The 15,420-nt window shown below is 36.7% G+C and overlaps 1 protein-coding gene across 4 annotated transcripts in view; it reads left to right on the top strand.

The window, feature by feature from the left end:
- Positions 1 to 15,420, top strand: part of Fyb1 (FYN binding protein 1) — a 128,102-nt gene that overhangs the window by 104,469 nt on the left and 8,213 nt on the right. For 3 of the 4 annotated variants that reach the window (XM_070041081.1, XM_070041080.1, XM_070041079.1), the window contains exons 11-16: positions 1,017 to 1,083; positions 2,149 to 2,286; positions 3,961 to 3,986; positions 7,452 to 7,518; positions 12,406 to 12,505; positions 13,345 to 13,507. In XM_070041081.1, coding sequence (XP_069897182.1) covers positions 1,017 to 1,083; positions 2,149 to 2,286; positions 3,961 to 3,986; positions 7,452 to 7,518; positions 12,406 to 12,505; positions 13,345 to 13,507 — 561 coding nt within the window. The remainder of the gene's footprint in view (positions 1 to 1,016; positions 1,084 to 2,148; positions 2,287 to 3,960; positions 3,987 to 7,451; positions 7,519 to 12,405; positions 12,506 to 13,344; positions 13,508 to 15,420) is intronic. The other variant, XM_070041082.1, reaches the window with a different exon arrangement.

Here is a 15,420-nt window from a genome sequence, read left to right as displayed (position 1 = left end):
AAGAGCATAGCATAAGGAATGAAAGGAAGCAAGAGTTTTTTAATCTGAAACTGGATATACTAAATGTCACCTTTTATTTCTTCGTTTCATCTATCATTGATGTTTACAGAGTGCTTTTCATCCCATTTGATTTTCTTCACTATCTTGATTACTATCATTTTCTATCTGCTCATTCACTGTTAACTAATTTGGGGGTTGGGGAGGGAGAGAGGAGTAGGGCTTGAACTCTGGGCCTGGGCATTGTCCCTTAGCTCTTCAACTCAAAGCTAGCACTCTACCATTTGAGCCACAGCACCGCTTCTGGTTTTCTGATGGTTTATTGGAGATAAGAGTCTCATGGACTTTACTGCCTGGCTGGGCTGGCTTTGAACTGTGATCCTCAGATCTCATCCTCCTGAGTAGCTAGGATTACGGGTGTGAGCCACCAGCACCAGCTTTAACTAATTTTTTTAACTAAAGCTTTATGTTTTCTTTTTCTTTTTTTTTTTCTTTTTTTTTTTTTTTTTTTTTTTTTTGCCAGTTGTGGGGCCTAAATGCCTGGGCACTGACCTTAGGCTCTTCAGCTCAAGGCTAGCGCTCTACCACTTGAGCCACAGCACCACTTACAGCTTTTTCTGCTTATGTGGTGTTGAGGAGTCAAGCACTCTACCACTGAGCCACCTTCCCAGCCCCCTTAACTAAAGCTTTCTTATCACCTCCTCACTTCTTTTTTTCCATGGTAAATATCTAGTCTATCTACTGTGCAGTTTCACCTTGTCTAATGCCTATTTTTTCCCTTTCCCATCATCTTAAGTCCAGGGTATCTACCTAGTTTCTTTTTTATAATTTCAGCTCTAAAATTTTTACAAAATGATTTTAAAGCAATTATTTTACCTATGTTCTGAGAGTGGAGGAATAGAAGGTTTATTTAAATATTTACTAAGAAATCAAATAGAAAGATTATTATCCAAATCTGTGACCTCTATGTGACTGATTTATAAAATTAACAGAAGATTTTCTCCTTACTTCAAATGAAGGGATATTCCCAGTGGAACCAGATGATGACATTTATGATGGAATAGAAGACCAAGATGCTCACGATGGGTGAGAATAATAATGAATCACTATTCTGCAAAATAGAATATACATATATTTAGTTTTGATTTCCAGCTAGATTAAAAAGTAAAAAAGGTGCTTTTAATTACATTCCAAAATGATTTCTGCGTTCTTAATAACAATAGTAAATTAAGTGTGTGACTGCAGCATACTTCAAATGAAATGGTGCATTGTTTGCAAGAATCTCACTATGGCAAAAGAAGCAAAAGAAAGAAGGAGTAAGGTATAGGGGTTGCAGCTATTTTCCCAAAAATTTTCCTATAATTTCTTTATCAAACAGTAGTTTTGGTCTATTTTTTGCTGGGCGACAACACAGGGCCTTGGCACTATTCCATAGCTTTTTTTCTCAAGGCTGGTATTCTACCACTTACGCCACAGGCCTGCTTCTCACTTTTTGCTGGTTAATTAAAGAGTCTCAGAGACTTGTCTGCTGGCTTTGAACCATCATCCTCAGCTCTCAGCTGCCTGAGTATGTGCGATTATAGCCACTAGTGTTCGGCCAGTCATTTATTTTTATAAAAATCTCTAGAGAATTTGTCACTTATATGGCTATTTCTTATATAACAACACAATTGTTATTTGTTTTCTCTACCACAGAGACCAGTTGTTATAAGTGACAGAACTGATACTGAATATGTAATCTTCTAGCTTAAAATGAAATCTCTTTATATTTGTAAGAATAATTTATAAAATAGTCTTTTAGATTAATTATAAAATTTCTCTTTTCACATTTATATTTTTAAGATGTACCAATTAGCTTGATTGTAATCATAAGCAATACTGAGTTGTTATTTGAAATTGACTCCTGACCTAACTTCATATTTTAAGAACCAAGAAAAATCTCCCTAAGTATTACAAACAAAACTCTCCTAGTAAGAGCAGTATTCAGACATTGTGATATATAAGCTTAATAGTACCATTTTGTTTAATTCTCTGAGTAATTTACTGCCTGAATGATCCATGCACTTGAATTATTAAAAATCTGAATGTCCACACAATGTTTTCCCATTCTACTGATTATTACATTCTGATCAATGCTTGCATGCTCCAAAGTTCCACACTACAGGATGAAGAGAAGATTAGCATGTGGTCCTGGGGGATTTTGAAGAAGTTAAAGGGAAAAGATGACACAAAGAAAAGTATTCGAAAGAAACCTAAAGTCTCTGAGTCAGACAATAATGAAGGTTCATCGTAAGAGCCAACCAACCAAATTCAGTGCACAATAGCTCTACTAACATTAATTTAATTTAATGCTACTAATATTTTATAACCAATAATCAAATCCTAGTAGGCTGAGACCATCTTAATGTTCTTTTTCTATTAATCATCTTAGATTGATTTTAAACCCATGCATTCATTGCATAAAGGACCCCAATTATTTAAGAAGCATCATGTGTTTCAATATTTTTCTTTTCCCATGAACTTGTCTGAAAATACCCATGTATACATAGGCTTACTGTTTCTCATACATTCAGACACACATTCATTCACAAACCCTGCCCCTTGAGTAGGACTTTCTTAACTTCAATATCACATCTAAATGTTACAGTTTTAATTCCAGTACTATATGCAACTGCATAGTATTTAACTGTGAGTATGCTTTAAACCACAGATATGCTAACAAAAAAAAAAAATACCCCCCTCTAGAAATGTAGGACAAGAGTTTTCATTTTCCTAGAACATAGTACCTACAGTTTTTCTAACTGTTCCATTATAATGATACATTAATTCCATTCGAATTATACTTCCCCTGTGCTAAAATTATTCTCAGTATCTCATTTGTCTAAATAAAAACTGAGGTTGAACTTTCTTTTTCCATTCCTTCCCTACACCCCCCCCCTCGAATTTACCCTCTGGCATAAATTCCTTACATATGAGTTGAAAAGATCTGAATCATGTTTCATGACAAAAAAACTCAAAACTTTCTCTTTTATGTGTACTTAATGGCACTACATTTTACAAAGGGTTTTGTAAGTTTTTCATTTCAAATAGCATTCCTCAGTTCTAACCCTTTTGTAAATAGCAGTCAGTAAATGATACACTGGAAATTTTAAGGAAACACCACGCCAGGTCTTCTTGAACATCACATATAACACATAATCTTGACTTGGAAAGAAGGTTGTTCTTTTCTGCTTCAGTTTCACACCATCTAATTCTGGTTTTGAGTCACTTGGATTAATGATCCTTCAAACTCTACTTTAACCCGTCATTCCTGTCCTGTGTTCAGAAGTGTGTTTTGTGTTTGTGTATGCGTGTATAGTTAAAAGTCATAACTCAGGAAGTAATAAATACAATGGTCTTTTTCTGTGGCAACTAAATTCCACTTAATCACAGTTTCATATGACTCTGTCCATAAGCTTTCACCCTAGGTGGTTATTCCTTTCCTATTCTCCATTCTCCTTGTTCAGGATAACTATGTGCATATAGAGAAACTTGGTCATATTCCTATGACCTCTTTCAATACAAATGAGCAGTTTCCAACCAGACCTGTATATGACACAAGAACTCCAAAATAAAGAGTCCATTTAATTTACTCTGCTGTGAGAAGATTCCCAAACTTCAGAACAGATCTGAAAAACATTGGCCCAATGGCTGTGGGAAAAATAAACCAACTGAGTAATTTCTTGACCCTTGATGTTTGGGGGATCAGCATTGGGATTCAAGAAAGAGTCTGCCCAATACCAAACTGATGGAAAGAAACTAACAGTGGAAAGTGGAGGATAAGAAAGGAATGCTGATCAACAGATAATTAACCACCACTTTATGCCTCTGGGCTATTGCCCATTTATACCTAGCCTACATAAAGGAATTCATTTTCAGGTTTATATTACTCTGATTATAATTTTATTCTCATTTTCTTTCTAGTTTCCCATCTCCTCCTAAACAACTGGGTAAGTAATTTATTTTATTTTATTTTTGCCAGGCCTGAGGCTTGAACTCAGTGCCTAAGTTTCTTTTGCTCAAAGTTAGCGCTCTACCACTTGAGCCCCAGCACCATTTCCAGATTTTTCTGTGTATATGGTACTAAGGAATCAAACCCAAGGCTTCATGCCTGCTAGGCAAGCACTCTACCACTAAGCCAACTTCCCAGCCCGGGTAAGTAATTTTAAAAAACAGATTGTATATCTTACATCTTTATTTCTTGAAGGTAGGGTAGTAGGAAGCACTGGACATGGTTGAAATATGTCTTTAAAAAAAAAAAAACTGGCCATGGGGCTTGAACTCTGGGCCAGGGCACTGTCCCTGAGCTTTTTTTGCCCAGGGCTAGTGCTTTACCACTTTGAGCTACAGCACCATTTCCAGTTTATTGAAGATAATAGTCTCCCAGAGTTTCCTGCCCAGGCTGGCTTTGAATCACAATCCTCAGATCTCGGCCTCCTGAGTAGCTAGGATTACAGGCCTGACCCACCAGAACCTGGCTTGATTCAAAAAACAATGCTACTTTGGGCAAGTCGCTTCACCATGGATGGCCACCATTGCTCATAATAAAGCAGAATGAGAAAACTTTTTAAAGATGTATGGCTTTAAAAATGTTCTTCCAGCAACTATTATGGTATTATGGATATGTGGCAAATGAAGAACATCAACACCCACCATGGCTCCCACCCAAACTCATTCATTTTTCACAAATCTGGTTCAGATTGTACTTGGAGATGTTTAATATAGCAAGGCTTTTTTTTTTCTTTGTATAGTTTCAGGCAGCTTCCTTTTCACCTCTGCTGAGACAGATCTTCCAAAGACTATTTTTAACTTTAATCTGAACAAACTAAAATGTTTGTCAGCCAAGATTATTCAAGGGCTTTCAAAGAGCTTATTTTTTCTTATTTTTAAAATAATAAAAGATCAAGTAAACACTGAGGTCATCTATTCTTTCAGAGTCATTAAGTGACATTAGAACTTGGTTTGCATTTATCAGTTTGAAAAAAAATGTAAGGACCTACTAACTTAAGTTGATCTATGCCTGTGGGTATGCTTGCATCATAATCAATACATGTTTAAAAACTGATGCTGCAAAGAGCAGTCAAGAAGTAGAACAAATGTACTCAATTCATTTTTTTAATGTGGGTTTTGTGGTTTGTTGTGTCTGTTGTTCTCAAGTGTGTTTCAAGTGTATTTGAATGAAATGGCAATTTTTACCCTTTTGAAGTATTACAAATTTTTCATACAGCTCAGAAAAGTTAAAACTTGTGAAATTAAGGAATTTATTCACAGAAAGAGAAATACAGTGATTCCTTGTACACTAGAGAGCATTTAAATTTTCTGATAATCGTTCCTAAAAGTTTTGCAATTTTTTAAAACTCATTTGTTCAGCTTAGTTTGTTGTGGAGCATCTTGAGCATAGAGATGGAACATTCTTCCTAACTTTATAAGAAGTCTAGAAGAAAGAAACATATCTACACACTGAAAAGATCATTGAGTGGGTTTTCTGCCAAAACTGTATCTCATCACCTACTGGTCTCTGAAATATCTGTAGAAATAATCTTTTGGTCTGAAAGTGATCAGTCTTAATATCCCTGTAATATTAAAATTAATGAGGAACAGAATGACAAAAAAGAATGTAAAGATAAAGGGATGAAGGAAGGGAGGGAGTTTGAAAGCAATGTAGTCTTAATATCACGGTAATATTAATATCAGTGAGAAAGAGATCAACAAGTAAGACAGAATATAGGAAGGAAGGGATAGAGGGAGGGAAAGGGAAAAAAGAACGGAGGGAAGGAGGAAAGGAAGGAAGGAAGGAAGAAAGAAAGAAAGAAAGAAAGAAAGAAAGAAAGAAAGAAAGAAAGAAAGAAAGAAAGAAAGAAAGAGAAGAGAAAGGAAGGAAGGAAGGAAGGAAGGAGAAAAAGAAAGAAAGAGGAAAATATAGATAGATAAACAGGATGGTATATGTTATCACAATATTCCAAACTCCAAATGAATTTGAACTTCAATCTCCACTATCTGAAGATCTCAGTGAATCATCTCCCCTTTTTATTCTTATCCTTTTCCTCAAGCAGTTTCTGTCTTCAGATACTTCATCTACAATTTACTAATGCTGCCACCACCAATTCATCCATCCTTCCTATCCATTCATCACCCCTGTGCATGTTCATATCATCAGTCATGGTCCATGATTTCTTTTTTTCTTCTAGACATTGATTGTTATAATCATGGTCATGATTTGATTTTTTTTGGTTTTGAGAGAAATTGAACATACCTAGAAATGAAAACCTCTCCCTGTGAGAAACCATGGTTCTCAGAGAAATATATGGAGATTCCAGGAAATCTTCCTTACTGTCCAAGAGGCAACTTTGTATTAAAAACATCAGTGACTGTTTACATCAAAATTGGGAAAAAACAAATCGTTTAAATAGAGATACAGGTGGACTCATTGCAACAATGAGATGTACAAGTCCTTATGTCGAAAAACGAACTTTACAACTTTGGGAGGGGGGGAGGAGGAAGATTGGGTGGAGGGGTTGGGGAGGGGAGGATGGGAAGGGATGGGAAGGGGAAACAAAGGAACACAGGAGGAGGCTACAATGCTTGATAAGAAATGTACTCATTTTTTTTTTTTTTGGTCCGGTTGTGGGGCCATAACTCTGGGCCTGGGCGCTGTCCCTCAGCTCTTCAGCTCAAGGCTAGCCCTCTACCACTTGAGCCACAGTGCCACTTCCGGCTTTTTTCTTTTTGTTTATGTGGTGCTGAGGAATCGAACCCAGGCCCTCATGCATGCAAGGCAAGTACTCTACCACTGAGCCACCTTTAAAAAAAAAAAAAAAAAAAAAGAAATGTACTCATTGGGCTGGGAAGGTGGCTCATTGGTAGAGTGCTTGCCTTGCATGCATGAGGCCCTGGGTTCGATTCCTCAGCACCACATAAGCAAAAAAAAAAGCCGGAAGTGGTGCTGTGGCTCAAGTGGTAGAGCGCTAGCTTTGAGCTGAATAGCTGAGGGACAGCATAGGCCAAGAGTTCAGGCCCCACAACCTGACCCAAGAGAAAGAAATGTACTCATTATCTTGCCCATGTAATTGTAACCCTTCTGTACAGTATTTTCACAATAAAAAGAAAAAAGAAAAAAAAATTAATCTGGTTATACTATACATAATCCCAGCACTCAGGAGTCAGGGAAAGGAGGATCATGAGTTCAAGGCCAGTCTGGGTTTACAGTGAGTTTGTGACAATACCAAACTACATAGAAGAAATGCTGTCTCAAAAGAAAAAAAAATAAGACCTGGGAAAGTGGCTCAGTGGTAGCTGAAGAGCTGAGGGACATTGCCCAGGCCCAGAGTTCAGGCCCCAAGACCAACAAAAAATAAAAATTAAAAATAAAATTAAATTGACTGTATCTCAAGCTTTGATATTTTATCTTTTGCTAGACATTGGAGAAGAAGTTTATGATGACGTGGACACCTCTGATTTTCCTCCTCCACCAGCAGAGATATGGTAATTAAAATGCTTTCATTACAATGAAGTATTAACAATGAGATTATACAGGAAATTGCAACCAACACAACAACCTTAGGGACACTTGTCTATGTATGCGACCATTTTGTTCTGTCTTCCTTCTAATACTATTTTTCTTTTGACTTCCTTTTTTTCCAGAGGCTTTTGATGCTGCTGCTGCTGTTGTTGACAGTACTGTTGGAATTTAGGGCATTGTGCTTGCTCAGCAAATACTTTCCCACCAGGCCTCCCAGTCTTTCATTCTTTATTTGGATAGGGTCTCATGTTTCTGCCTGGCCAGTGGTCTTCCTATTTATATCTCCTGCATACCTTAGTTGATACATATATACTACCTCTCCATACTACCACTCCCAGCTTAAGATGAAATCTTTGTTTATTTGTTTGTTTGTTTTACCTGGGCTCACCTGAACTACTATCCTTCTGATCTTTACCTCCTGATAGCAGGCATGAACGACCTCACTTGGCCAAGTGTGACTCTTTGTGAACCCAGCTCTAACTCTTCTGCTACATGGATGAGCCAATTGTCCTAGATCTCCTCTCTACCACAACCCTTCTTCCTGCTCTCCTCAGTCCCCTTCCCTTGGTTTTCTAGTACTGATCCTTGTCCCCTGAGTAACCCCTGCTAGGGATTCACTATTTTCTGCATTCATTTGTTTACTCACTCATTGGCAAACTATATGTGATAATTTGGTCACAAAAGATCTCAGTGAATCATCTCCCCTTTTTATTCTTATCCTTTTCCTCAAGCAATTTCTGTCTTCAGTATACTTCTTTTATATCTCAGCCCTCATCTTCCTGTTCAAAGCACCTCAATCTCTACTACATTGGTTTTCTTTGTGAAAGAAGAAAGGATTTGGAGTTTGTTTTCATGGTTTTTGTGTTGTTGTTTTTAATGCTGATACGGGAGCTTGAAGTCAGGACCTAGACACTGTCCCTTAGCTTTTCCACTGAAAGCTGGCACTCTACCACTTGAGCCACAGCTCCATCTCCAGCTTTTTGTTGTTTTAAAGGAATTTACAGTGTAGTTTTTCCTCACAAAGGTATCAGATTCTCATCAATTTCATTCAAATTTTCTAAGTTGACGGTAACTTTCTTCAGCTGACCTGACATTTCAACTTAATTCTAGCTTAAAATTTGTTAATATTGGTTAATAAAACAGTTTTGAAAAGTCTTTCAGGTGGAACATAATATTGTAGGATGTTTTCTCATATTCCAATAAATACATGAGGTGGTTGCTATATACTGTGTATAAAAGTAGGAACACTCCTGTAACTTGAAAAAAGAAAAGAATAAAAAAAATTATGGTGTATTTAACTGTTATAGGACAAAGGTAACACAAAGGGACACAGGCAGTAGACCCTTCTGAGCTATACTTTAAGAATGCAGGAGAGGGTTAGGGAGTGGGGTGGGGTGATGAAGGGAAATAAGGTATGCCTGAGAGAACTCCAGGTATTTATTTTTACCAGCATTGTTAAACAAGTTTTACTGAGCTATCCACACAGTTTCACCAGGAAAGAACCTGAGGACAAACTCCACAGTCATTCATATATGAAGGTCAATTTCTACAGACAAAACAAGAAAGTTGGAAGGAGATTTCTCTCCCCCTCCCCCCCATTTCAGGTCTTCAAGAGAGAAAAATAGAATGTTCAGTAACACCTTCCCATTTTAATATTCCTCACCATCAGGAAGCTGTTCTTATCTCTGATAGTTTCTGATGCCTTTTTCTGATTTACATTATTGTAGAAATACTACCACGTCCTCTAAACCAGCTCTACCAGAACCCCATCACTCACAGGACCTTTTCTCCTAGCAAAACAAATTCCGACTGATTGAACTGGATCTGATAGAAACCATTTGTTTATTGTCAGTGTATTCTATCACTTTCAATAAGTTATTTTCACAGATAGCTTGTGGAGCATTTTTAATATTCATATATCATCTGCTAGTCCCAAAGAGCTAATCTGAGTTAGCAAATTGCCCAAGTCCCAGAACCCTCTAGGGCAGGAGGTCCTGAGAGCAGAATCAGAACCTGGGAAAAGGCAGTGTGCTCATTCTTTTCACAGTGAGCAAAGTGAATAGTGAGGATCAAAAATGTCATATTGCACATGTTAAATAAACCACAAATAAAGCTTCATCTTAGATAATCTTAAAAATCAGTATTTAACTTGTATCCTATTCACAAGTGTTTTAGTTCGTTTATTCTAATTTGTTTGTTTGTTAAAACCCCTTCTCCATGGATTCACAGCCTTTCTCTGACATCCATCCCTAGGGAATAGATATCAACTCTAGTTATAAATTAGTGACAATAGAGAAAATTTAATTTTGTGTGTGTGTACCAGTACTGAGGCTTGAACTCAAGACCTGGGCACTGTCCCTCAGCTTTTTTGCCTAAAACTGGGGTTTTACCACTTGAGTTATAGCTAGATTTTCAGGCTCTTTGTAGCTAATTGAATATAGAGTATCTTGGATATTTCTTCCTGGATTGGTTTCAAACTTTGATCCTCAGATCTCATCCTCAGAGGAACTAGGATTATAAGCATATGCCGTCAGTGCCCAGCTTGGAAAGATTCTTAAATATGTATGTATGCACTGAAAATGTTCAATCTGGAATTTAAAATCAACTGATCATAATTAAACTAGAATTTCTAGGAACTAGGCAAGGGTATTATATTTTAAAAAGCTCTTTCTCAGATGACCCTTGGTGAAACAGGCTGCAGAAGTACTAACTTGGCTTGTTCATTTCTGTTGCGATCATTTATAGTCCATTTGACATGGTGAGATGCAGTCAGTGTCTAGCTTGAGGCATCATTTTTCAAATATTAAATCTATTAATTGAGTAAAACACTTAGAATATATTTTTCTTGGGATGACATTAATCAAGATGCATTGTACTTAGAAACTGGTTTGTTGAATGGCAACTCCTTTGTACAACTACTTAAGGCTAATAAAAATATAATTTTAAAAAAGAATGTAGTTTTCTCATACATTCAAGTGGACAATTTAATAAAGCAATTAAGATAAGATTGAGCATTAGCTATATTCTTGAAGAAATATCCCTTATGCAATATTTAAGATCTTAATTTTACCTAAGTTTTTTTGTTTGTTTGTTTGTTTGTCAGTCATGGGGCTTGAACTCTGGGCTGTCCCTCAACTCTTCAACTCAAGGCCAGCGCTCTACCACTTGAGCCACAGCGCCACTTCTGGTTTTCTGGTGGTTTATTGGAGATAAGAGTCTCATGGACTTTTCTGCCCGGGCTGGCTCTGAACCTGGATCCTTAGATCCCAGCCTTCTGATTAGCTTGGATTAGTGGTGTGAGCCATCAATGCCCGCTCCTAAGTTGTTGGTTTTTTTAATTAACCAACAATTCTTTCCTCCTACTCTGACTCCATTTAGTTTATTTACTTGCTTAGTTGTCTATTTATTTATTCTGTTTCTAGGAGCCAAACCCAGTGCTCTATACAAATGAGACAAGCACTCTACCATCAAGCTACAATCTTTACCTTATTGGATCCACTTTAAATAGATATGAAAATATTAACCACCAATATGGTTTAGAAGCCTTAAAATCCATTTTTAATTTATTTTTATTTGTATTGTATGTTGATATAGAGAGGGGTTACAGTTACATAAATCAGGTAATATGTACCATTCTATTTGAACTATGTCTCCCAGCATTTTCTTTTTTTCCTCCTAATATTCTTTTTTTAATATATATATATATTATTGTAAAGATACTGTATAAAGGGGTTACAGTTACATGAGGAAGGTTATGAGTACATTTCTTACCGAGCATTGTTACCCCTCCTTTGTTTTTCCCCTACCATCTCTTCCCTCCCCACCTCCCCAGCTTCTCCCTCCCCCCACTCCCACCCCCAAAGCTGTAAAGTTCGTTTTCAACATAGTGTCTTGTGCATCTCATTGTTACAATGGATCAACCTGTATCCTTATTTCAGCCTTTTGTTATTTCCCTTTCCCCCCCCAAACTAGAAAAACGTATATATAAGATGTAGAGCACCAGAATCAAATACAGTGAAAATAGGTGTTGTACCATGGGGAAAAAAATCACACAGTACGTTATAAGTACATTAAAAACAACAGCAACAAAGATAAAACCTCTTGTGTCCCTATCTTGGGGTTCATTTTGCTTAGCATCATCTTATATGGTCATATACACATAGCTTTTGACCTTTTCTAGACATATACTTGTTATTGCAAATAAGAGAAACCATGAGACCTATGTTTCTTTGGACCTGGCTTACTTCACTTACTATGATTTTTCCAAGTCTTTCCATTTCCTAACAAATGGGACAGTGTCATTCTTTCTGATGGAGGCATAGAATTCCATACATATATCTATCACATTTTCTTGATCCATTCATCTACTGAGGAGCATCTGGTTAGTTCCATATCTTAGCTATAGTAAATAATACTGCAATAAACATAGTTGTGCTGGTAGCTTCAGTATGGCCTTGTTTGTGATCATTTGGGTAAAGGCCCAAAAGTTCTCCCTGCATTTTTTATGGCATTAGCCAATTAATTTTGGATTTACTCCTTTAGGAACGTTTGAATACATAGGAAGTTTAAGTATAGGTTAAATCACAAAACCACTGGTACACAATTGTGTACTGCACAGATATTTTGTAGGATTCATTAAGAGAATCTCTCACTTCCATTGTGACTCATAATTAGTATTATCTTTCAAATCCTTTCCATATTATGAAGGGTCATTATTTATTATAATGAATGGTACTGGGTTTCTAAGAATAATTAAAATAATGTTGAGCAAGAACTGAATATTTAGTTAAATCTATAATCTATTATTTTTTCAACAAAATTTTTGTTTATATTTTTATGTGCTACACAAGTCAAGCAATCAACACTGGAAAGCCCAAGACTGACGAAAAGGACCTTAAGAAGCTAAAAAAGCAGGAAAAGGAAGAAAAAGACCTCCGGAAAAAATTTAAGGTATATCATATTCAATTTTTGTTTTTTGTTTTTGTTTTTGTGTGTGGGTTGTAGGACTTGAACTTAGGGCCTGGTTGCTGTTCCTGAGCTCTTTTGCAAGGCTAGTGGTCTACCACTTTCAACTATAGCTTTACTTCCAATTTTCTAATGGTTAATTGGAGAGAATATTGGAGATAAGAGTCTCACAGACATTCCTGCCCAGGCTAGATTTGAACCCTGATCCTCAGATCTCAGCTTCCTTAGTAGCTAGAATTACAGGTGTATGCCACTAGTACCCAGCATATTCAATGTTATATAGAAATTAAAGCACTAATAAAATAATTCAATTAACTTTATCAAAATACATGTTACAATTATCTATCACAGTTCCTCTATTTCCCACAAAATTTACTTTAGATTTTAATTTATTGATGGAAATTATGTAAACTGTCATATGTGATATATATACCATTGCAATCATCTAAATATAGATGTCTTGGAACTTTGACAAAATGATAATCTAAAAATATTTTTACTATTTTTAATATATTTTTATTAGCTTTAAGTAATTGTACAAGGGAGTTGCCATTCAACCATGCTATTTGTGAATATAATACCATCATGATCAATTTCACCTCTTTCATCATTTTCCCCCATCCCTCTCAACCCCATTTGATATTCAGAGTTGGTAAGGTTAAGATAAACTACTTCCCCTGATTTTTTCCAATTTTCTTCAATGTTCTCATATTATCATTTGAAAACACTGAACTATTTATTTCGTAAAGATCTTAATAAATTTGTCAGTAAATGAGTTACTATAATAGTACACATCAATCATTTTAATGTATTTGTTTTTCCAGTATGATGGTGAAATTAGAGTTCTATATTCAACCAAAGTTGTACCCTCCTTAACTTCTAAAAAGTGGGGAGCGAAGGATCTACAGATAAAACCTGGGGAATCTCTTGAAGTTATACAAAGCACAGATGATATAAAAGTTCTCTGCAGGAATGAAGAAGGGAAATGTAAGTTACTCTTCATGCTCTATATTCATGGCATCCCAGAATTTACTATCCAAACAAACTTTAGTAATCACCTTGTTTTGCTGATTTTGCTCTGTGGTTTATTATAGGAAATATTTTTAATGAGATTTTTGTTCTACTGAAGTCAGTAGTTTTTATTTTTGTCTTTTCATTTACCAACTGCTAGTTATATAATGGGTGTCAAATGCAAATATTCATAAAATAGTGTTTTAGAATCCACCAGCATCTGAAAATCCTAGTGTGTGTATTGAAATTGAAGTTAGTGAGTGTGTCTTGGAATGGGTAAATCATGAGCAGTGGTGAGGAGGTGGCTTTTGTGACTAGTACTTCTTCCTTCACTTGTTTACATGTACACATAAGAACCAGTCTGTCCAAGCAGTGAGTGGTACTTGCTCTGCCCTGATTTTGAAAATCATATGACATATATCACACCTAGAATTTATAGTTTACTTACCTTACATGACCATTTGTTTTCATTTCCTCTTTGGATGTACTTGATGCAACATATTGTTCTAAATAAACACAAGATAATCCCTGTCCCCTTCAGCTTTATCAGCTATGAGAATTGACGAATGGAAATTGCCTTGTTGAATTTTAAAAGGAAGCTCTTTTAAAACTGAGGAATGAGTAATTTAAAATTATGTTCTCCTATATTTGAAATTAGATAACCAACATGGTTGCCATATAAACATGAGCTCTGAATTTAATTTTAATGGGAGGAAGGTGACTCAGGGACAGAAACTAAAATGGCTTCAAGAATAATGCACAGTGACTCCAGCATGGGGAAAAATTAATACAAAGTTAAGATAGAGGAGGTATGGTTTGGCTTTTCAAAGAAAACATGGAATCTGGGTACAGAAGAAAAAAGCCAGGAGCAGTGTATTAAGATTTGAGACTCAGATCTGGTGGTGATGGCTAAGGCCTATAATCCTAGCTACTTAGGAGGCTGAGATCCCTGCGGATAAGGTTCAAAGCCAGCCCTAGCAGGGAAGTCTATGAAAAACCTGAGGGACAATGCCCAGGCCCTGATTTCATGCCCTAGCCCCACCACAAAAGAGAAAGAGAAAAAAAGAGAAGGAGTGAGAGAGGAGGAGGCTTGGAGGGAAGAGGAGGGGACAGGGAAGGAAGAAGGGAAGGAAGCAGGAGGAGAGGACAGAGGGGAGGAGTAGGGAGGAAAGAGAAGCTCAACTAGTCATATGCGGTGATACATGTCATTAATTCCAGCACTCAGCAATTTGAGTCAGGGTAGCCTAGTAAGGCAAGCCTGACCTGAATAATGTGAGCCTGTCTCAATGAAAGTTAAAACATTTCTTTCTTTTTTTTTTTGTCGGTCGTGGGGCCTAAACTCTAGGCCTGGGCACTGTCCCTCAGCTCTTCAGCTCAAGGCTAGGACTCTACCCCTTGAGCCACAGTGCCACTTCCAGCCTTTTCTGTTTATGTGGTGCTGAGGAGTGGAACCTAGGGCCTCAGGCATGCAAGGCAAGCACTCTACCACTGAGCCACCTTCCCAGCCCCAGTTAAAGCATTTCTAAAGTCACTCATATTAAACACAAAAAGCTAAAGACTATAGAGAGAATATTTTAATAAACCCCAAATCATAATTTATATTAAATATTATATACCACATGTTGTTTCTTTCTATTGTGTTAGTATTTTCTCTTCAAATTAATACCCGGGTAAATATATATGATGTGATTTTGTTTTTTTAAGTATATATCATTTATTTTTTTATTGTGAAAATACTGTACAGAAGGGTTACAATTACATGGGCAAGGTAATGAGTACATTTCTTATCAAGCATTGTTGCCTCCTCCTTTGTTTCCCCTTCCCATCCCTTTCCATCCCCTCACCTTCCACCCCCCCACCCCACCTCCACCCCCACCCCCACCAAAGTT

The sequence above is a fragment of the Dipodomys merriami genome, unplaced genomic scaffold (genome assembly GCF_024711535.1).
Source record: "Dipodomys merriami isolate MVZ:Mamm:240054 unplaced genomic scaffold, mDipMer1.0.p SCAF_30, whole genome shotgun sequence".
Lineage (NCBI taxonomy): Eukaryota > Metazoa > Chordata > Mammalia > Rodentia > Heteromyidae > Dipodomys > Dipodomys merriami.
Note: the sequence above shows the minus strand (reverse complement) of the source record. Positions and strands in the feature narration are given on the sequence as shown.